The sequence below is a fragment of the Acanthisitta chloris genome, unplaced genomic scaffold, assembly GCF_000695815.1.
Source record: "Acanthisitta chloris isolate BGI_N310 unplaced genomic scaffold, ASM69581v1 scaffold4539, whole genome shotgun sequence".
In the NCBI taxonomy this organism is placed as follows: Eukaryota; Metazoa; Chordata; class Aves; order Passeriformes; family Acanthisittidae; genus Acanthisitta; species Acanthisitta chloris.
The window spans coordinates 23,990-47,126 of record NW_008689695.1 but is presented as its reverse complement, the minus strand read 5'-3'; the positions used below and the strand labels follow the sequence as shown (position 1 = coordinate 47,126).

Sequence of the window (23,137 nt, the reverse complement as noted above, 5' to 3'; positions counted from 1 at the left end):
CAAAGTGACAATTTGACATGGAGCATAGAGCAGAAGGAGACATTTGCAAGAATCCTGAGGTGGGGAAAGGGTAATTAGGCTCTGCAGGGTATCGATGGTTCATTCCAATCAGGGAAAAACAAGAATATGCCCTACAGCTAATACCTCTGCTGAGTTCCTGACTTTTAGTGCTCTGCAGAGTTCAGGATTTTCACTCCCTGACTGAATTTTCACTCTCTGATTCCTCTTTTAAAGGTCTTTCTCTGGTTTCCCTTGAGGATCAGTATGGAAGCAGTATCAGGTGTTCTGTGGTGAATATACCCTTGGGAATCCCAAGTTTTCCTGATTTCTGTATGAAAGGTGTTTCTACTGGGTAGAGCTGCCTGGTTTTGCCTTTTACTTCCTGCAGAGCCCTGCAGCCCAGGCTGCAAACCTGCCTGGGATGCAGGGGTGCCCATCCAGGCCTGCCTGGAGGGAAGCACTTGGCACAGGGACTGTGGAGAGCTGCATGCCATGGAGCAGGAGGAGGGATGCAGAGAGCCCTGCAGGTCCGAAATGCCCTGGGACTGGGAAGCAGGAGAATAGGAGGAGGGAGGGATGCTCCTCGTTCCTCACTTTGGAGTTACTGGGGATAAACAATGTGAGTTCTCTGTCTGCACAGGGATGGGCTCTCCTCCCCAGAGCTTTTCATCTCCACCAGACAGAGAAGCAGAAAAGACATCTGCCAGAGAGGGGAGTTCGACCGTCTTGAAAATTTGTGGCTGTGATTTGGACCCTCGTCATGCCCACATACTGTGTCACTGCGAGAGGAATTCAGTTACCATGGGTTACCCTATCAGTACGGGGACCAAGTGCCTCCCCTCCCAACAGCTCTATAAAAAGAGTCGCTCCAAGACACCCCAGCGGCTCCTGCCTACCGGCACAGACCCGGAGAAACTTGGCTAGGAGAGAGGGAGGGCCACCAGAGGAGGTGTCAGCATGCCGTCTGCTTTCCAGCTCCAGTGCCACCTCGTTCTCATCTTCCTGGCAGCCTCCAAGGGGGAAACCAGATACCTGGAGGTGAGCAATGATGACTAAAAACACCTCTTTGTGCTTTTAGCTGCTCTCTTCTAACTTGTACTCTCAGCTTTCAAGCATTGTGCTTTTTTTTTTCCTCTCTCCCCTCCTATTCCCACTTCTCCTGCATTAAACCTACACCTGGGTAACATTAATAAATCCATCCCATGTGTCCTGCACTCCCTCTCCATTTGTTTATCCCCAGCATTTTTGCTGAGGGTTCAAGAGACTTTCTATACACTTAGCTGCTGGGCTCATCTCTTAGGTGCCAGGTTTGTTTCTCCTCTACTGCAGGTCGGCATATTTCCATCTGAGCTCTTCCACAGCTGCACTGTCCTTAGAGGAGGGATTTAGTCTGCTGTGCCTGTTCTCGAGAGATGCAGGGAGTGGGCTACATTTCACTTGGCCCCATCCTCTTTTTGCCCCCCTTCTTTCACCAGGTGAGAGATGCTGGTGATGATGAGCCCTTCCTACTCCTCAGTGAAGATCTGAAGCGAGAGCTGTCTGCGGGGCATATCTATCGGCGGTCGCTCCGTGAGTTTCTTTGGTGCTTTGGTAGGGACACTGCTGGGTGGGAGAGTCCTGGGGGGACCTCAGGGCTCAGGGAGGGGAATGGGGCTATTCGGGAGTGACAGAGCTGCAGGAGCTTTTTGCAAGGCCAAGGAGAAGAAGGAAAAAGTGTTAAAAGTCAGAAAACCTGAGGCTGAGGCGAAGGGTTGGAGCTCGCAGTTGATGGTCCCAAATAATGGGAGTAGGATGGGGATTCTCAACCCATGTCTCTGGCCAGGATCACATAGCCAAGGGATGGGACAAGTGTAATAGCTGTGCTTAAAGAGAAATCTGAAGGAATAGTCTGTTTGTGCACTTATGCATATACACACAGCTTTCTGCTCAGAGATGCTTTGACATGCCATCCCTCCACATCCCTCCATTGCACCCTTATGCACACACCTGCAAGTTACTATTTATCCTTTGATGCTCAGCAGGATCATAATTGCTTCAGCTGTCTCTGCCTGCCCTTGCTGCCTGCCAGGACTCAGTGTGAGGGGGTCTCTCCTTTCCCCCTCCTTCCCTGCACCATGGGAGTTGGCACTGGGTCTCCCTCCAGAGCAGGCTGAGGCAGCAGCCCTGTGTCCCTGCTTCTCCAGGGTGCATTGATATGCTGAGTATAGAGGGGCAGTTCACCTTCACTGCAGACCAACCACAGCTGCACTGCGCAGCCTTCTTCATCGGGGAGCCCGAGGAGCTTATCACAATAGACTACGATTTTGTCAACATTGACTGCCAAGGAGGTGACTTCCTGAAGGTAAGAAGCTCTAAGTGTCTCTGCACATCCCCCTCCCTGCTCCCATCTGGCACGTGAGATGTTTGCTGCTTGTGCAAGGGGCAAGAGCATGTGTGCACGAGTATGTGTGTGTGGCTGTGTGTGCAGAACAGAACCATCTCTGGGGTGGCTCTTCCTCTTTCTTGAGGCACTTTGGGTATGTGTTTCCCCCATCACCACCCCTCTAAAGCAAAGTTGTATGCAGGATGAGGATCATTCTCCAAACTACAGCACCAGCTCTGCTGAACTTTTCCAGGAGCAGGTCTACTGAATGTCCATACCTTGGGGGACTGGCTGAACAGTTTGGTCAGTACAAGCCAACCCTGCCAGTCCTATTAGGAGGCAAGCCACCCCTGCCAGTCCTATTAGGAGGGTTTTCTCCTTACACTATGAATCACAGGAGCTCTGCAGATAATGATACACCTCTCTGAACAGCTGTTACTGCACTGGGACCTCTGATCACAGGTCGCTTAACATCAGCTTATTAATGAATGGACCATTGCAGGCTTTCTTTCACATTTCCCTGCTAGAGCTTTTCAGGACGTTGGTTCTGAACAGAAAGAGGTTCGTGACTCAGTGACATTCATATTTCCATATCAAAAAACTTTACTAGTGTGTTTTGCTGGCAGGCAGGAGCGTTGATCAGGGGATTTGAACTTGGTCCAGAGGAGAAGGGGAGGTACAATAGTCCCTGATTACTCCCTCGCCTTGCACTTTGCCCTTGGCACTGTAGTAGCTAGGCACAGCACAGACCCCATCCCACATAGTGGCACTCTGAGCTCCAGGGAGGCGGAGGAGGAAGAGATCTGCCCTTTAGCCCTTTCCTTGTCTCCTGCTCTTGGAGAGATACTGTCCCCCTGCTTGCTTTACCCCAGGGAATCCTGTCCCTCCATTCCATACTTTGGCTGAGATCTCTTCCCATGTGGCTACAAGGAGGCTGATTTTAGCCTCTTGTGGGTCCAAGGATTTTGTACCAGGACTTATGGTCACTTGTGGAGGCTGGAAAATAGAGGCTTCTTGCGTTTGGTCATGGTGCCCCAGTTTCTGTGTTATACTACTGTATTTATAAAAGCAGATTTTCCCTGGTGTAGTTTGAGCATCTGCATCTCATTACTTCAGAAAATTTACAGTTCTGGCAAATCCAGGGACTGATCCTGCAAGTATTTTTATCAGCAAGTCCCACATACTCACATTAGGATTATTGACTGAAACAAGGACAGAATCCAGTCTTTGAATACTGGAAGTCTTGACTGGAGCATAGAAGGAATGGCAGTGTGAGAGCAGCTAGGAGGGAATCGAAACAGCAAGACAGGCAACTGCATAGCTGTGCTAGAGCTAATGCTTATTTCTGCTTCTGACACATTTCCCTGAAGATGCTGATGGCAAATTGTTGCTATTTTTGTTGTGAAGGAAAGATTTGTATGTAGAGGTTGATGCTTAAGGTCCAGCCAGGTGTGCAGCATTTGTTCTGCTTTCTGCTGGTTAGGATGGGGTGAAAGAGCAGATGCAGGCAAGAGCAATACCTCTGCCAATAATTCCTCCTCTAAGTTTTATTGTATTCCATTACCTTTTTTACAAGCCGTAAAACATGGACGGTGGAAAATTACAGGATGGATCAATAGACTTAATGCCCAGAGTCTGAGAGGGTGACTTATATGTCTTGTGGCTTCCAAATCAAGCTGGTCAAAAACTTATCATAAAAACAATTATAATATAATAATTTTTACAATTATAGTAACAATTATTCTTACTATTGCAATAGTAAGAAATAAAAAAAACCCAGATGATAATGCTGGAACAAAACCAAAAATCACCAGGATTGTCACCTAAAGGAAAAAGACATTAAAAGTGATATGTATCCCTTTCCTAAATACCAATTTAAGCTTGAATAATTAGTTAAATGCTAGAAAAACAATAAATAAAAAGAGGTTTTGGTTTTAATTGGTGGCTTTGAACAGGCCATCTGGTATCAAAATAAGTGTCATCTTGTTTCTGTTCTCTGCTACCAGAGTGGTAAGCAAAAAGCTTGTTTTCAATTATTGAACCCCTATAGGTATTTGATGGCTGGATACTCAAAGGAGAGAAATTTCCCAGTTCTTTGGACCATCCCCTTACCACTTCTCAAAGATATGTAGACTTCTGTGAAAGTGGGAATATCCAGAGGAGCATCAGGTCTTCACAGAACGTGGCAATGATCTTCTTCAGGATTCATCAGCCAGGCAATGGATTTACTGTCACAGTCAAGAAAAGCACCAATCTCTTTCGTAAGTCTGCATTTTATACCATCAAAGGGGCTTGAATTTGGGGCAGGAAGCAAAATGAATGTGTTGGTTTGCACTGAATTCTCTTGCTGTCATTATCTGCACTGACACAGCTCTTGTAAAGCCAATGCAGCCACACACACCTGCAGATTTGACTCAGGCACTGTGTGTGTCCCAAGGGAAAAAAAGTGAAGCTTAAGAGGCAACACGTTCATGGTTTCAATATACAGGACCAGAAGGCTCTTTCTTTCAAATAAGATCTCGCCCAGTCTAATATTGGCAGGTTCCAACTCATTTGGCTAAAACAAACAATATTAATTCAGAGAGTTTAATCTCAGAAATTTCTAGATCTGGGTGAACAATCAGGAAAAACATGTTTGAAAAAGTTCAACAGTAAAAACAATGTTTCGAATAGTTATGTGATAATTATGAGTGATATATTATCACAATGATCTATTTGCAAGTTCTTACCCCAAGCCTGTGAGCTGGCAACGCACAAATGATCATAGAATAATGGAATGAGCTGCGTTGGAAGAGACCTTAAAGATATCTCATTCCAACCCATCCACCATGGCCAGGATGCAACCCACTAAACTCGGTTGTCCAGGGCCACATCCAATACTTCCAGCAGTAGGGCACCCAGGACTTGTTTGGGCAACTAGTTTGTGTGCCTCACTTGCATCGCTTTTCCAAGAGGGGACAGGACATTTAACAACTATTGCTCAGGCCACTCTGATTTATCTACCTCACCACGCAAAAAAAGGAAAAGCTTAAGACAAAAGTTGGCACTACATCTGCCCTGTCCTTAATCTGAGTTGTTCAAACCTGAGCCTGTCAGCTGAGTGTCCGTGCTGTGGCTTTATGTCCAAGGATGTGATTATTGTGTTTAGCTGGAGGTGGCTGGTGTCCCTCACTATCCTGACGAAACAGCTGCAGGCACCCAGGTCTGAGCCAAGGATCCCTTGGACTGCACACACAGATGATAAGCTACTCCCGTATCTGAACTCTTTAGATTGAACTTAAAGATGCAATCAGCTTGCTCTCATTTCAACGAGATATTTTGCAGGGTAAGGAACTCAGGTGAGAGGAGCAGAACAGGACTTAGGGGGTTGCAAGCCCCTGCCGACAACAGGCAACAATCTGTCAAAGCTAAATAAAAGCTCTCCAGCCTTGCTTAGCCTCCTTCAAGCTGGCAAACCATACGAGCCCCTGATGTACGGATTTGGGGTGTGAGCTCTCCCACTGACTGCTTCACCCTCAAGTCCTGCTAGACCTCATGCTACACAGTAAACCACGAGGAGGGAAATTTTAGGGAGAAAATGCTATGCAAGAACCCCAGAAAATGCCATATGCGTATTTTTCAGCATTTGGCTGTAGCCTTCAGTAATTAAATCATCTCTGCTGGTTTTGGTGCTAGAAGTACATCACTTTGCTAGATGCAGTGATGACTGCACAAGTAACTCTTGTACCTTCTCTTGTGCCACAGCTTGCAATGTCATCTCTCAGACTCCCTCGGGAAGGTTTACCATGGTCATTCCTCACCAGCACAGGAACTGCAGTTTCTCCATAATCTACCCAGTGGTGATAAAAATATCTGATCTCATCCTGGGACATTTAAATGGTCTCTTTTTAAAGGTGAGTTCTTTATTTCATAAGAAATTGCTACCACGTGCAGCTTTCCTGGGCACAGGGGAGGGAAGGGATGAAGCAGGGATAGCCTGTGGCACTGGCTGCCAAGGCATGTGTGATCTGGACCACCTGCATCCACCCTGAGGGCTCTGGTTTCCCCCTAGAGATGAGAACTGGGTCTGTCTCTGTCACTATTTTCTCTGTAAAGTTGCAGTGGCAATCAAATTATGCAAAGTACCATTAATGCATGTAACTATTACTCGCCATAACAAAGGGTAAGAATTTCATTAGGAAGAAAAGAGTTCTCTCCCCAAGATCTGTCTGTCTGGATTTAAACTAATGAAAGCAGCAACCACTCTGAGAAAAGAGACATGGATCAGATAGTAAGGAGAAAATACAAATGTGCTCACAGTTGATTGCCTGCTCAGCATGCTGAGCATCTTTTCTTCTGTCTGCTCTGATCCGGGGTTTGGCCACAGCATTTTGTGCCTAGTGATGAACAGACAAGAGAGGACAAGAGCTGTTGGTGATACCCTGTGCGTGGGAGGTCTAGGAAGGTGCCAGTTCCAAAATATCCAGACGAATAGGAGCAAGAAAAAAAGTTTGTTTTCTCCTGTCGGTGAACCTGGCAGCCGAGGTCCCTCATGGGGACTGCCAGTGTCTGAGGAAACCAGGTTTCAAGAGATGGGCAAGTGAGTTAGTTGACTTGTTCAGCAGCGGACAGAAGAGGGACAACAGCAGAAGGATGATAAAGAAATCAGACACTAAAATTGCAGCATAGGGCTGACAGCCCAAAGGTGTCTGTGCAAGGTGTTTCTGGCAGTACTCGTGGGTCTAACATACAGTGAGCTATTCTTGTCACACAAAGGTACTCTTTTGGTTAATCCTACTTTAGTTAAAGTTTGCCACAATGGTGCATTTTAGCAATGCTTATTGCTCAGGAATATGGATGGTGCAGTGGAACTTTAGCTCCTGCCTGCCAGCTGAGTGTGGGCATACATGCAGCCTGTGCCTGCCTGTAATTTCATTACATGTCTAAGCACCCAGAATCACATTAGTTATCTGCACTAAAAGCAGTTGAATCAACACCTTAACTACTTGCCAATAATTTTCAGAGCCTACTTAAGACGGTATTTGGAATCCCTAAAGGAAATTAACTGAGTAATGTCAAATCAAAGTAGTATTGCTCAGGATGAGAACCTGATTCCACAGAGGTTTGAGTACAGGGGACTTCTAAAAGCTGTTGTTGGCTGCAATCATGTCTAGAGAACTGCTGCATTTTGAAGGTAAATAACTGCTAGTCTTTGCCTTTTTAGAAACCATCAGCAGGCTGTGCAGGAGTAGGAGATTTCGTGGAGCTTCTAGGAGGAGCTGGTTTAGACCCATCCAAGATGTTCCCACTAGCTGACCTTTGTCACTCTTTTCATGGGTCTGGTAAGAACTCCTTCTTCCAATTACCTCCACATGATAAAGTAATTAACCACAATAAGGCATGCAGAGACTGCTCCAACCTGGATTTCCTGCTAGAGTGGTGAACTTCACATGTAGCAGAACATGAGAGCTAAGGCTATTCACGCCTGTGGTTCAGGTGTGTGGTTACAGCACACCCACTACAACCTCCACTTGGCCTTGCAGTAATCATTGTAACAAGAAATCATTGACACATATTTTTAAAATGCTTGTCCTATGATAAATATGATTATTATAATGTCAGCACATAAATGAGCCTGGAAATTCACAAAAAAATGAAGGCAGAGTGGTTGCATTTTCATTTAAGGAACTTTTCTCTTGCTTACTCAGTGTTTCCAAAGCCTCAATTTCTGCTGCAGGTGTAACACACACACAGAAAGCCTCAGAGCTCAGAGCTCCCATTCTCTGCTTTGAATCCTGGGGGTGGCTCTGAACCTGTTTCACTATTATGCCAGGTCAGTGACTTCTTTCTCCCCACAAAAGTAAGGATTTCCAGTTTCCCTGGTATTCAATAGCAGACTAACCCCTGTAGCACACCTATCATACCTCTGGAGTATCAGTGGGGGCACTGAAGAAGTGACATTTCCACAGAGCTGGAAAGCAGGAAATTTCCTGGTATTTTGCCTCTGTGGTCTCCTGTGACTTTCAACACACCACAACTTAGTAGTCCATGCACTGTTCAAGACTTTAACTGGAAAGTGCTGGTGCTGGCAAATACTGAAAACTGAGCTGAGATTAAAATGTGATTTTTTGGTGATGTGAAGGAAGTGAAATTCCATCTCAGTAATGACCTTTCAGATTTCTCCCCCTGTGAAGAAGGTGCTCCAAGTTCCCCCAAATGAATAGGCTTTGCTCAGAACCCACTCAATGGCCTGAATTTGGGAATGGCCTGAAGTTCTGTCAGGGGAAGTTTAGGTTGGCTATCAGGAAAAGGCTCTTCCCCCAGAGGTGTTTATGCACTGGAACAGGTTCAGGTTGGAGAACAGGACAAGGTTCTTCCCCCAGAGGTGTTTATGCACTGGAACAGGTTCAGGTTGGAGAACAGGACAAGGTTCTTTCCCCAGAGGTGTCTGGGCACTGGAACAGCTTCTCAGGGCAGTGGTCACAGCCTCAAACTTGACAGAGCTCAAGGAGTGTTTGGCCAATGCTCTCAGGCACAGGGTGCATTGTTGGGGTGTACTGTGCAGGGTCAGGAGTTGGACTTGATGATCCTCAAGGGTCCCTTCCAGCTCCAAATATCCTATGATACCATGAAATGGCTCATCTAAAGCAGTTGTTAGTGATATTTTTCATTTCCCTCAGAGTGAGTCCAGGTGCTGGGCACTGCTATTTGAGTTTGTCTTGATGGGACTTTCACATGCCTTTGTTACTGTGAAGAACATCCTTACACACAAACACACTCATCCCTCTAACAGGAGACATTTCTATATTGCTGATTTTGGTTTTTTCCAGGACAGAGTGCCATTACCCTCACCCATCACTCATGGTATTCAACACTGGCAGAGAGCTGTAGACTAGCATTTGCATGGGTGAAGGTTACAGTGCTTGATTAAATACCCAAACATTGCAATGTAAAACTAACAAAAACAAAAATCAATGGGCAATATCACCACTGTCCAGTCATTACCACACACAAATTTGCTTTATTTCCAAAACTGATGCTTTATAATTCCCAACATTATACATCTCCTTTCCCTTGCTCTCTCTCCTGAGTGTATCTTTATATCTTATTAATATCTCTTTACCCCACTTAGCCCAAATGAAGATTGGCTGTGACAACACTGTGCTGCGAATGGTCTCCAGTGGCAAACACATCAACCGCGTGACATTTGAGTATCATCAACTCGACTTGCAGGAGACAGAAACCAGGAAGGAGAACAGCATCGAGGAATTCTGCTTCCCTAGCATCTGAGCCACCAGGCCACATGTTTTCACATAGCTAATGAAAATTAGGCTCTGGTGAATTAAAGAAGTGCATTTTTTTCTTTTAAACATCTGGTATTACTGAGCCTTTCTATCCGCACATTTCCATTTTTTCATACAAATCAGTCATTTCCATGAGTAAGCTGGAAAAAAGCAACCAATATATTAATCTTTGTCATAATCATTATGTTCTTTCCGCAGCATTTAAGCTCATTTACCACATGCAAAATCAATAGCAAGAACAGAAGGGGATGTTTTGCATATAAATACTATTAGAAAAATAGTATTAGACAAACCATAGTCTGAACACATATCAAAACTACAATAAGTATAAACTTCATGCAGCAACTTTATCCTTTTATATCAGGTATAAACAAAAAAAATTAGATCGTGGAACACTCTTCCAGTTTGGTAAGAGGAAGCCCAGCATTAGTATGTGTAAAAACTACTGGTTTGTTTATGACTATAAATGTACTATTTATTTCTAATGACATGTTTTTAATAAGAATTTATAGCATGAGACTTCCTTACACAAATCCAAACATAAATAAATACATTCAAAGAGTTGGCAAAGTGTTTTTATGTTGTGTTGTTTGGGTTTTTTTCTGAACAGCTCTTTTAACATTCTGGTTAAACTTTCGAAGTCTTGTGCCGTTTTCTGGAAACTATAATTTTGAACACATGTTGCTGTAAAATCATGGACTATTAAAGTAACATTATGGGCAGAAATTTGATTGGCCAAGGTTGCTTACACCTCCACATGGAGTAAGTTCCAGCAGTACACTTGCTGGCTCCTTCCCTCTTTAAGATTTTGTGGTCAGGTGTTCTGATTACCCATAGAGACAGAGATATATAGATATATGTTAACTTTTTCCAGACCTTTGGTGACTCAGAAGAGGAATGTCAGCATGAAGAGCTTTAGGAAGCACAACTACAGCAGAGGAGCAGAGCTGAGTCCTAACTCAGAGGGAGGCACAAGGACTGATTCATGTGCTTTCTAGGTGTGATACCTGTCAGTATTGAGCAAACTGTTCCTCCTCCAGTGCTCAATCAATGGTCAACCCTAATTACTCCATCCACATTCCTGATTTCTGCCTCTTAAATCTCATAGTTCGTCACTCAAAATTAAGTGTCTTGAGCTCTTAATTCCCCTGGCCAAAGTGGGTGAAAACTACTGAATGACTCCAACTCTCCCTCTTTTGGCTTTTGGGAGCCCAAAGGTTTTCCTGACTAACTCATGAACACAGGGTCGTGTTTGGCAGACTGGTTGACTCAGGTGAGAGTATTCACCTTGCTGGGCTGTGTTTATGGAAAAAGTGGGGAGTGGGTGAATGTTTTACTCTGTTTCAAAGAAATCAGACAAAGCTGCTGCTGGTTACCCCAAGACATGGAGCAGCCCTGACTCAGGTCACTGAATGAGGGGTCCTTGGCCACTACATCCCTGCTCCAGCCACACACAACCTACTGTGGGCTTCCTGGGCCCTGCTGCAGTGCTGGCACCACCAGAGACATGGAATCATAATATTATAAGATCAGAGAATGGCCTGAGTTGGAAGGGACCTTAAAGACCATATAGTTCCACCCCCCCTGCCATGGGCAGAGATACCTTCCACTAGCCCAGGTTGCTCAGAGCTCCATCCAGCCTGGTCTTGAACATTCCAGGGATGGGACAGCCACAGCTACTCTGGGCAACCTGTGCCCAGTACCCCACCATCCTCACAGTAAAGAATTTTTTCCTAATATCTAATCTAATCTAATCTGCCTCTTTCAGTTTGAATCTATACCCCCTTGTCCATGCACTTGTAAAAAATCTCTCTCCATCTTTCTTTTGGCCCCTTCAGGTACTGGAAGGCCACAATTAGGTCACCCCTAAGCCTTCTGTTTTCCAGACTGAACAAACCCAATTTTCTCAGCCTTTCCTTGTAGGAGAGGTGCTTGATCACTCTAAACACCTTGGTGACTCCTCTGGATTTGCTACAGCATGTCCATGTCCTTCCTGTGCTGGGGACCCCAGAACTGAATGCAGCACTCCAGGTGGAGTTTCACCAGAGTGCAGCAGAAGGACAGAATCTCCTCTCTCAATCTGCTGACCACACTGCTTTTGATGCAGCCCAGGGTGTGTTTGGCTTTCTGGGCTGTGAGCACAAATTGTCAGCTCACGTCCAGCGTCTCACCCACCAGCACCCCCAAGTCCTTCTTCCCAGGGCTGCTCTCAATCAGCTGCTCTCAATACCAGGGATTGCCCTGACCCAGGTGCAGCACCTTGCAGTTGGCCTTGTTAAGCCTCATGAGATTCGCATGGGCCACATCTTGAGCTTGTCCAGGTCCCTCTGGATAGCCACATCCTTAGGGTGTGGCAACCACACCACTCATCTTAGTGTCATCAGCAAATTTGCTGAGGGTGCACTTAATCCCTTTGTCTATGCCATTAATGAAGATATTAGACAGTACAGGTCCCAGTATGGACCCTGAGGGACACCACTTGTTGCTGATGTCCATTGGGACGCAAAGCTGTTCACCACCACCCTCTGGATGAGAACGTCCGACCACTATCTTATCCATCTAACAGTCAAATCTATTACTCTCCAATTTAGAGAGAAGGATGTTGTGAGTGACTATGTCAAAGGCTTTGCAGAAGTCAAGATAAATTACATCTGTAGCCCTTCCCTTGTCCATTGATGTAGTCATGTCATCATAGAAGGCCACTAGGTTGGTCAATCAGGGAGACAAAAAATCAAGGCTCAATGAAATAGCTTTTTATTTGAGAAAACTTTCAGTGACAGAGCAGCTCTGTCCCCAGACATCTCACCCAGCTCATCATTTCTGGGTGCCCGTTGCTGTCAGGGTGGCCCTAAGCACATCCAGTCCCACCAGCCTTTCCTGCACACCCTTCAGTGAACCAGGGCATGTTTCTGGGTTGTACCATTTGGGAACAAGCTGCCATGGCAGACTTCCCATCCACAAGCCTACAATCCAGCTGGGGAGAGGTAAAGGTCTTTAAAATGCTCGTCCTTGCTAATTAAGAATCACAGAGGAGTTGAAACATCAACAATGGATTTCAGGTCCAACAGCTTAGGACTAGGTTCCCAGTGAAGATAAACTCAGTCATTTGCTTCATGCAGTTTCATAGTGGGATTTCCCATCTTTCAGCTTTATGTGGTGGGTTTTTTTGCAAGACTAACATGGCTTCAATAGAATCACAGAATATTCAGTTAGAAGTGATCTGCAAGGATCATTAAGTCCAACTCTTTAGCCTGCACAGGACACCCCAACAATCCCACCCTGTGCCTGAGAGCACTGTCCAAATGTTCCTTGAGCTCTGTCAGGCTTGGGGCTGTGACCAGTGCCCTGGGGAGCTGTTCCAGTGCCCAAACACCTCTGGGGGAAAGAAGCTTTTCCAAATACCCAACCAAACCTCCCCTGGCACATCTTCAGGCCATTGAGCAGGTCCTGTCTCTGGTCACATAGAAAAGAGGTCAGTGCTGTCCCTGCACTGCCCCTTGTGAGGAAATTGTATACCGTGACGTGGTCAGTCTTCATTTTCCTCTTCTCCAGGCTGAACACACAACTACCTCCAAAACACCAAGGCCTTATAGTAAAGATACTTAATGTTCAGAGATTTGAGATTTCACCTTCTACAAGATACAAAAGTAAGACTAATTACTGAGAAAACTTACAGATGAAGGAGAATGAAAAACAACACTCTGCACAGGGCAGCACCATCTATTGATGTCGTTTCATGCATAACACTCAAGTGCACTGTGGTTTTCACAGAACTGGTTGTCACTTCACTCCTTATAATCAACATAAATTTAGGCAGCGGCACCAATGGTATCACTTCTGTTTGTTGGCTGCCTTGCAAAAACTCAGACCCCAGCCAGCTAGGCATTCTCTGGTCTGTGCTTTAAGCTCTACCTCATGCAGAAAATCAATAATCACTTCAGTCTGTGTACCTGTATTTATGGAGGTCCTCATCATTTCAGGAGTTGCAGAACTTCGGCCACAAGAAGTCAGCTCTTAGATGTCAAATGTCACAAATCCTCCAGGGTTTAGCGCTGGGGAAGTAAAGAAATAAGTAGACTTGTGAGAGAAAACAAAAAAAAAGAAGGCAAAAAAAAGGAAAGCAAAGCAATAAAAACACTGCAGGGAGAAAAATAATAAAAAAAAAGGAAACTGAAAATTTGTAAAAGGATAAAAAGAAAGCAGGATAAGAAATACATGAATAACATGAATATCTGTTGAAAGAAGCAAGGAAAGAACTTATCAAGGTTGTAGCCTGGAGGCTCACAGGAGCTGGAAGGCCTCCTAAGAATTAAAAACCAAATCTAGCTCTTAACAATCAGAATGTAACAACACTCTTTGAAGAGGCAGTGTTTGGAAATGCTGGCTTTGAGAACAAATTGTATGTCCAGGATTTAGACACCCTGACATCTGTCGCTGTAGGCAAAATCACCAACACTCACAGTTAATGTTAAGACTCACAACATCTTCAGAAGAAGGTGGGAGTGACAGACAGCACAGGCTCTGATGTCTGAGAATAAACCACTTTTCTTCATCTTGTTTATTTGACATCACCACTGACTTTCCCTTAGAGGAGTGATACAAAAGGTGCCGTGATACCACAACAACACTACAGAGCATAAGACCACTGTGCTAGATTTAGAAAGAAAAGCACAGAGCTTGATCGAATGGGTTAGTCAACCCTCAAGCAATGACTGAAAAACTTGTCAGCACCACAGAAACTGCAAAGGATCATAGAGTTAAAAATTGCTGTCTGCAGGGAAAGGGAGAATTCGGCAATTCTTACTGTAAAAAAACCCTTGGAACACTGAGGGATATAGGAGATGCATCAACTCCAGCACTGCTGTACTAACACGAAATCCAGGGTGGCTGTTCAGAAAAAATGTTATAGTGAATTTGCCCAGAGGGAGGCTGAATTTCCCACCCTAATTAAGATTTAATTATGAAAAGTCTTCGAGTTAAATCCAAGCAATAAATCTTCAGCTTATTTTTTTTCCCATCTATACCAGGTATAAATGAAATAGATTTATAAATATTGCAGAGATTTAATAGAAGGTGGTAAGCTTTTGTTGTTAAAATTATCTAGAAAAGAAGATGGAAATACTCTGGAGGTAGTGGGAAAAAACTAGCTCACCCATCCCTATAGAAGTGCACCATGGCATTTGAAAGAATCAGTCAGCTGAAAAAGGTTTGCCAAGAGTTCTCTGGCAATGGAAAGGGGAACATTGTTATGGGACCCACCAACACAGAGCATATGCCAAGAGCCATGTAAAATAGGACTTGATACAGGAATTCAAGCTCTTTGGGGAAAAAAACTCAATTGAAAACTGCTCAGAAATTAAGGTAATTTTTGATAAGTAAAGGTGTATTAGAAATGTTTTATTAAAGTTGGTCTGATGATGCTAAACTGGGAGGAGCTGTTGACTCCCTTGAGGGCAGAGAAGCCTTGCAGAGAGGCCTAGATAAATCAGAGGTGCGGCCAATCACCAGCTCTGAAGTTTAACATGGGCAAGTGGTGGATTCTCCACCTGGGATGGAGCAGCCCTAGACGTACAGACAGACTGGGGAATGAGCAGATGGAGAGCAGTGCCATGGACAGGGAGCTGTGGCTCCTGGTTGGCGTCAAGTTGTATATAAGCCAGGAGTGCCCTGGCAGCCAGGAGGGACATTGTGTCCTGGGATGCACACGCCTGTGGTTGAGGGAGGTGCTTTTCCTGCACTGCTCTGTGCTGGTGCAGCCTTACCTTGGATATTGTGTGTAGTTTGGGACATCACAATAGAAGAAAGATATAAAGGTATTAGAGAGTCTCCAAAGAAGGGAAACAAAGATGGTGAAGGGCCTTGAGGGGAAGCCACATGAGGAGTGGCTGAGGTCACTTGTTTAGCCTGGAGAAGAGGAGAATGAGGACAGATCTCATATCTGTCTACAGCTTCCTCATAAGGGGAAGCAAAGGGTCAGGCACCAATCTCTTCTCGGATCATGATCAGTGATAGGACTTGAGGGAATGGCCTGAAGTTGTGTCAGGGGATGTTTGGGTTGGATATCAGGAGAAGGTTCTTCCCGCAGAGGTGTTTGGGCACTGGAACAGATCCCCAGGGCAGTGGTCAGAGCCTCAAGGCTGACAGAGCTCAAGGAGTGCTTGGACAATGCTCCCAGGCACAGGGTGTGATTATCAGGGCTGTCCCATGCAGGGGCAGGACATGGACTTTGATGATCCTGGTGGGTCCCTTCCAACTCCAAATATTCTATGATTCTATGAATTTCTGCCTTTGGAGGTAAAAACTCAGCAGAATGATCACAACTTAGAAAGACCAATGATAGTGGGATGTTACAATGACTTTTCACTTTGTGATCATCTGTTCCCAAAATTAGATTCTTTCTTCTTAAAGCAGTGAGAAAAAACCTACAGATTTATTGACAGTAATGTGCAACTCCCTGCAATCAATGTTTAAGTTAGAGTTTTCCTAATGAAGTAATGTTGATTTTTATCTTTCACAACTGACAATGAAAATAAGCACTCAGAAAAAGACAAGTCTGTTTCCTTCTGAATGGTGGTCTAAATGACTTCTAAAACATCTTCCAAATATCTGCTCTGCTAGCATTGAGCCTATGAAATCACTCCCCGCTTTCTCTGTGGTGTTTTGATCAATAGTTAGGAAGCAGTTGCCCTGAAGCTGAATAGTAAGGAAAGTAGATTTGTAGAACACATGAGGTGCTTGATTGAATATCCTAATTCCCACTTAATGTCTACTTAAACTCAAAATACATCTGCAATGCCATCACACTGCACTGGCTTCACATTCCACGTGGATTTTATGCTACTTGCAGGGACTACATTATTCTTTGCGTGTAGGGTACAAAAGGTTCTGAACTCCGTTATCCCACACTGGAACATATGTATATATCTGTAGTACCAATTATGTAACAGGGACCAAACTAATTTTTAATGGCTCTAAGAAATCTCACTTGCCTTCATGAAATGCACACTTCTTAGGACCTCAAAGCTGCACTTACTCAGTTCTAAACACAGCTAAATTATACTTCAAGGAAGTGATTCATTATAGTCATTTTTATTCAGAGACTCATTACTTCTGGTATCTGAGTAACTTTCTTGTTGATAAATTGACACAGTTTTCACTTTTTTTTTCCCCCACTTTGCTTCTTATCTTTAAAGATCAGCAACAACTAATCATAGCAACTATGGATTTTGTACGCACATCATTTCCTATTAAAGGAAATGCAGTGTATTACACGTGAGTCACTACAAAATGAAAAGTTTTCATTATCTGTTCTTTTGAATAAAATTGATATTCATGGTACCGTGCTGCTGCAAATTACCATCAAACCATAAATTACAGTGTTGACTAATAGTTTTTTTTATAACTGTGCCCCTCAACAGGAAAGCAAGCAGATTTATTGCCAAAAATTTGCCCTTCGTCTATACACTGGGACTCAGTGTCCCCCATCAGGAATAACACAGCATTTTGAAGAACCCAAGCATGTCCTTCAGGTCAAGAATATGATGGTTGTCTCATGAAGGGCACATTGTCCCATTACTGTAGCATACACTGCCCTGGCAGCTGGGAGGCCCAACCATGTCCTGGGGTGCATCAGGCACAGCAACACCAGCAGTTTGAGGGAGGTTATTGTCCAGCACTGCTCTGTGCTGATGCAGCTTCACCTCAAGTCCCATGTGCAGATTTGGGCACCACAATACAAGAAGGATTTAAAGATATTAGTGTCCAAAGCAGGGCAACAAAGATGGTGAAGGGCCTTGAGGAGAATACATATGAGGTGTGGCTGATTGCTCCTGTCAAGACCTGACACCTCCCAAAAGCTGGAGGAGAAGCATCTTCTGAACTTTAAGCTCACAGGCACAGCATCCCAGCTCTTCTCCTTCCCTGTGGTCCCATCCCTGGCTCTACCTTGCCCAGGCTTCTGGAGCCCCATAGAAGGGGACCACAGTGTTACAGACTCCTGCTCTCCAGTGCTCCTGAGAGTCTGAACAAACTGTTGTCAAGTGAGGATGATCTTGACTCTTCTTCTATAAGGGATGTCCAGGTTAAGCCTTCTTCTGCCCTGGGATGCTTCCCACTGCTGGTGGAGAGGAGGTGCTTGGAAAGGACTCTCCTTTGTGGAGGAGAGCAGCAGAATCTGCTTTAATAATTCACTGTGGCCATCAGGGACCACTGGCACATACCTTGGACACGTGCAGCTACAGCCAGGCACTGGTATGTATTTAAATAAAATATTATATAAGGCTCAGTTATTAAAACAATCTGAGGCAATAGCAGGGGGGATGACTGAGTACTTAACACACAACAAAACCAAAAATTACAGAATCATCATAATGGCAGATGATAAAAAAATCATAATAATTTGTCTGAATAACAATTATTCTGTCTTTGGAAAACTCAGCTTTAATTATCTGACAGATACCAGCAAATACGTACAGCACAGTAGAACTGGCTGAACTCAGATACAAAACCTGGGTGATGATGACTCCTTCTGACAGCTTGTTGAGATGCGAGAGCCTCAAATAGGCTGATGGAGGTACTCGCTGAGAGTCTCAGCTGATCCTACCTGGCTGACCCCAGTCCAAAACCCCTACTTGTGGTGACAAGTCACATGAGATACCTGGTCCAGCAAGAGCTGAAGACATGCAGCTCCACAACCTGCAGCTGCCAACTACTGCAAGCCAAACCAGACACCTCCAGATATCAGAAGCAGCTGCACATGGATTTTGCAGATCCTGAAAAGCGTTTCAGTATGGAGCTGGGGACACAATTTAAATCCAGCCTCTCTGGGAAGGTTTCATAGGTTCACAGTTTCATAAAATATTAAGGGGTTGGAATCTAGCTTAAAGAACATCTAGTCTCAACCCCCTGCCCTGGGCACGGACACCTCCCACCAGAACAGGCTGGTTTTATCCAAACAAGGCTTTATCCAACCTGGCATTGAACACGGCCAAGGGTGGGGCAGCCACAGCCTCCCTGGGCAACCTATGCCAATGTCTCACCACTCTCACAGGGAAAAACCTCCTCCTAATATCTAATCTAAATCTAATCTATCTAATCTTTCAATTTTTCCCCATTACTCCTTGTCCTGTCACTGCAGTTCCTAGCAAAGAGTCCCTCTCCAGCTTTCCTGGGGCCTCTTCAGCTCCTGAAAGGTGCTCTGAGGTCTCCACACAACCTTCTCTTCTCTAGGCTGAATAGCCACAGCTCTCTCAGCCTGTCCTCATAGGGAAGGTTCTCCAATGCTCTGGTCAGCATTGGCCTCCTCTTGACTTGCTCAAACAGTTCCATATCCTTCCTATGTTGAGGACACCAGAACCGTGTGCAGAATTCCAGGTGGGGTCTCACAAAAGCAGAGTCACTCTTCCAATGAGTTTTGTGGGCCCGAGGACTACACCCAGCAGACAGCACAACAAGTAGGTTCAAAGCACTTTGCTGTAACTTCTGTGAGGATACTACAAGATGCGACAAAGTAAGCAACATCTCTAAGTAGTTCCTGGTTTCAATCCTACTCAAATTTAGGTGCTGTAGTAAACTAAGCATTAAACTGGCCACTCCTTGGAGGAGGTCCAAACACAGACCCAAGTTTCTGGACTCTCTTAAAAATATTTTACTTTGGAAATTTGGACTTTTTGCAAGGCAAATGAGATTGATAGCAAATGTTTCTTACTCTGCCATAATTTAATTTGAGTTAAAGTCTACTTCAATCCTGACAGATACAATTAATTGGAAGCAAAATGAAGCGTCCCAAATAAAGTGATAACCAAATGGGGTCTTTGACTGTTTAATCAGTCAAGCTTCACCCTCACCTTTGGAATGTGTAGGCTATTTCTTATTGTACAAAAGATTCTTTGTCTTCATGCTGCTGCAAACTCCTGGGTTGAGCTGAAGCTCTGGCAAGAAGCGATATTACTTGCATTACTGGTGAGAAAAGACTCATTAAAGTATACTGGGTTCCTTTAAGGAGGAGAGATGATGAAAAATCAGGGCAGGAAGAGTTGGATCCTCTAAATAAGAAGCAGAAAAGAAGTAAATCTGGGAAGCTTTGCAGAGCCATCCCTGCATAATAAAGTCCATTCTTAATGCAGCTGACACACACATTTATCATCTCATTACATCAAAATATGTAGCTATCTTTGGAAGGAGATTGTTTGTGGCTGATCCATTTGTCACTACAGCAGTATCAGCCCTACCTGTCCAAATATAGTATTTTTTTATGTTAGAAATAGATTCTTCACAACACATGGAAATTGCTCTGTGTGTACTATCATAATTTGGTTGGATTGAACACAGATAATGGGGATTACAAAAATAAGAAACCTGCTCATTCTCAGCCCATCTGAGCTGTCAGTCTCTACAAGCAGGGGATGGTACAATTTTCTGGGGAGCTGAGAGTGCAGTGGAAATGCTGTTTAGATGATCAAATCTAAAATGAAGAATGAGCTAGACTGAATCCTGGGGGATTTGTCCCAATAGTTGCGGCTTGTTCTTATTCCAAACCAGCTTAATTCAGAAACATGATCCATCAGAGTTTGTTCCCATCTCTTGGCTTTTTTGGACAGTTGCTCTTACTGTCTTAGTGAGGAAAAGTGGAGCAGAAGGGGAAAGTTCTGACAAGTGTGTATTTGCATACTTTACAGAGGACACATCAAAGTCAAGGAGATGTTGGAGCCTGCATTGCATCAAATGTGAAAGGAAAATCAATTGGAAAAGGCCAAGCTGGTTCCTCGTAACCCAGGCGTATGATTGTGCTACTACACTGGTGCAGGAGACCCCATCACTGAAAAGCCAGCAGCTCTGCCAGTGACTTTAAAAACAACTGTCACAGAAAGTAGAGCACAGCTTAACTCTGAGTAATAAGATTGCACAAATAGATCCCACATATGCTCATGCTTCTTGTGGAATTGATTAATTGCCATGCATAATTAGTTATTGATTACGAGTGGGTTAACTACTAATTCCTATACAACTTACTATTACTACTAATTACTGCTATTTTTCATATTGGGATAGGGTTTCTCTGGTGTTTTCTAATTTACAGAGGTGTAGTACAGCATGCAGTAAGCTTGCAAAACTCAGAAATGAAGCAAAACTAAACGGGTTCAAATGTCAGTGAGTTGTGTGCTCACTGTGGTCTCCAGCCCCTCAGAATAGTTCTGTCTGGAAAGGACCTTGGCAGATCATCTGGGCACTTGCTCCATCACTGCACCAAGTTGCTCATGTGTCTTAGCCAGTGGAGGGTGGATTTCTCCATGGACAGAGAAGCCATAACTTGGCTACTCAGTATTACATAGTCCTCCAATTGTTTCCAACGTCTAAAACATCATCTAAAACATCCCATCACAAGAGAATTGAAGGAGCAGTGAATAAGGTAGGTACCCTGTCCGGCACCATGGATCCCAGTAGACAGCTACCATTCTGTCATCAGACAAGCATCAAACAGTCTGAAAACAGGTGAGTAGCAATGGTGTCCTTGGGAGAGGCAGCCTGTCCAGCTTCATTGTGAAGGGAGAGGCAACATGCCAGAGGGGTTGGAGAGGGTTCTGGTACAAACCTAATGACCATTTAAGTGGCATCTCAACACTGACATCCTGATGCAGGATGGGAACTGAATGCAGACAGTGAAAGCATCACACCAGGTGGGCAGGGGTTTCCCATCTGTAGGCATCACTGGAATAATACTCATAGAAATCATAGAATCATTAAGGTTGGATGAGACAGATCAAGTCCAGCCATTAACCTGCCACTGCTGTAACCCCTAAATCCTAAATCATATCTTCCAGCACCAGATCCAGACACCTCTTAAACGCTTTCAGGGATGGTGACTCCACCACCTCCCTGGGCAATAAATATTCCAATACCTGACCACCCTAACAGGGAAACATTTTTCCTAGCATCTAATCTGACTCTCCCCTGTCTCATCTTATGACCATTCCCTTTAGTCCTCCCCCTGCAGACATGATAGGGGAGACATCCCCCACTTCTCTACAACCCCAGGATAATAATGGGACTCAGAGGTGTGCTCTGAGGCAAGACCTCCTCAAGATCAGTCTCACTCGATGATCTGCATAACTGGAGTCATCTGCAGTGTCAGGACTCTCTTGCTGGTCAGCAGGGATAAACAGTGCTGGGAGCTGCAGCTCAAGTCTCCCTGAGGCAGACATCCAGAAGGGATGACTGGCACCAAAAACCTGTTTGTTTGGCTCTGCTGTTCATGGAACCCAGGACTGTCACTTGAGTTGCAGGTGTCCCAGTTTCTCCATGTGCTCTGGGCACAGTACTTGATTAAGTCACAGAGACGTTTCAAATTGAGGCAGCAGTTGATAAGCAAGTTTCTGCACAGCCATGATAGATAAAAGGAATAATTTGTCATTCCTTCTACACAGTCTCTTTCACTGCCTTAGTGAAAATGATTTCAGGTTGAGGTTTTGTGGAAAATACGGTCAAACCCTATAAGTGAGCATCGAAATATTCAGAAAAGGGAGGGGAAATGCTTTCCCACCTGTGACTGGTATATTATCTACAGGAATAGAGGTTTAATAGAGTGTTCTGAGCAGAGAAACTTAAAGAAAGGGCATTGCTCATACGTAGAACAAGAGAACTTACGTAAATTCAAAACGATGTTCTATTTTTGCCGCTGTTAATTAAATGTTATCTTGCGTGCTTCATGCTTACAAATCACTTCATCTATTGTCAGATCTCAAGTAGCTTCCCTTCATTTCTTCTTCTTCAATGAAACAAATTTGAAAGTCTCTTTGCTTTTAATTGGAAAGCACTCCCAAATGCAAAGCTGAACAATATGGTCACTGATGTGCATTGATACTGATAAAGCATTATTTGTCAAGGCAGTGTTTAGAAGGGAACATCTGACTGGAATCTGTAGTGTGGTTTATTTTCACCCTTTTGCTTTTTCCCCCCAGACTGGGTAAGCCTCAGGAGCAGTGTGGAGGAAGGAGAGCACCAGGACTCTGACAGGGAACACAGAGACCCCAAACCACCCAGGATGAGGTGCCAGGAGCCTGCACAAATACACCAGCAAATGAGCTCATCAGGTAAGTTGTGTTCATTTCATCATCATTATCCCCTCATGATGGTGGAGACAGGGAGGAGGGAGGGTCTAAAGCTGTTTTCTTCTCCTCTAAAAATAAAAGAAGCCAGAAGAAGAGTAGGTTTTGTCTGCTCTGCTGAGATGTCAGAGGATGCTGATGTCTGGAGTCACATTGTTCATGTCCTCCTCTCTCTCCCTCTGCTTTCTCCTGTGTGTCTGACCCTCCTCTGTGCCACTCACTTGGCTAACATCAGTCCCTCCTGAGCCAGGGAGACAGTTCAGCTCAGCAAAGGACTCAGTGAGCCAGGTACAGGTAGCTGAGGCTGGGAGAAGGTGGCAACACAGTCTCCCCTTTCTGGTAGTGATAAGCTGCTGGAACAACCTTAGCCCTTCTCCATTTGTTGGGAA

The 23,137-nt window shown here is 44.5% G+C and overlaps 1 protein-coding gene across 1 annotated transcript; it reads left to right on the top strand.

Moving 5' to 3' along the window:
- The first annotated feature begins 883 nt into the window (after positions 1–883).
- On the top strand, positions 884–9,631 carry CRHBP (corticotropin releasing hormone binding protein). The gene is made up of 7 exons (XM_009081512.1): positions 884–1,038; positions 1,476–1,569; positions 2,184–2,341; positions 4,413–4,623; positions 6,107–6,255; positions 7,566–7,683; positions 9,474–9,631. The coding sequence occupies exons 1-7, from the start codon at positions 958–960 to the stop codon at positions 9,629–9,631; spliced, it is 969 nt and encodes a 322-aa protein (XP_009079760.1). The 5' UTR covers positions 884–957.
- Positions 9,632–23,137: the final 13,506 nt, after the last annotated feature.

Coding starts and splice junctions, on each gene's coding strand:
- CRHBP (XM_009081512.1), top strand. CDS start 958: ATGCCGTCTGCTTTCCAGCTCCAGTGCCACCTCGTTCTCATCTTCCTG. Junction 1,570..2,183: donor TATCTATCGGCGGTCGCTCC/GTGAGTTTCTTT, acceptor CTGCTTCTCCAG/GGTGCATTGATATGCTGAGT. Junction 7,684..9,473: donor TCACTCTTTTCATGGGTCTG/GTAAGAACTCCT, acceptor TACCCCACTTAG/CCCAAATGAAGATTGGCTGT.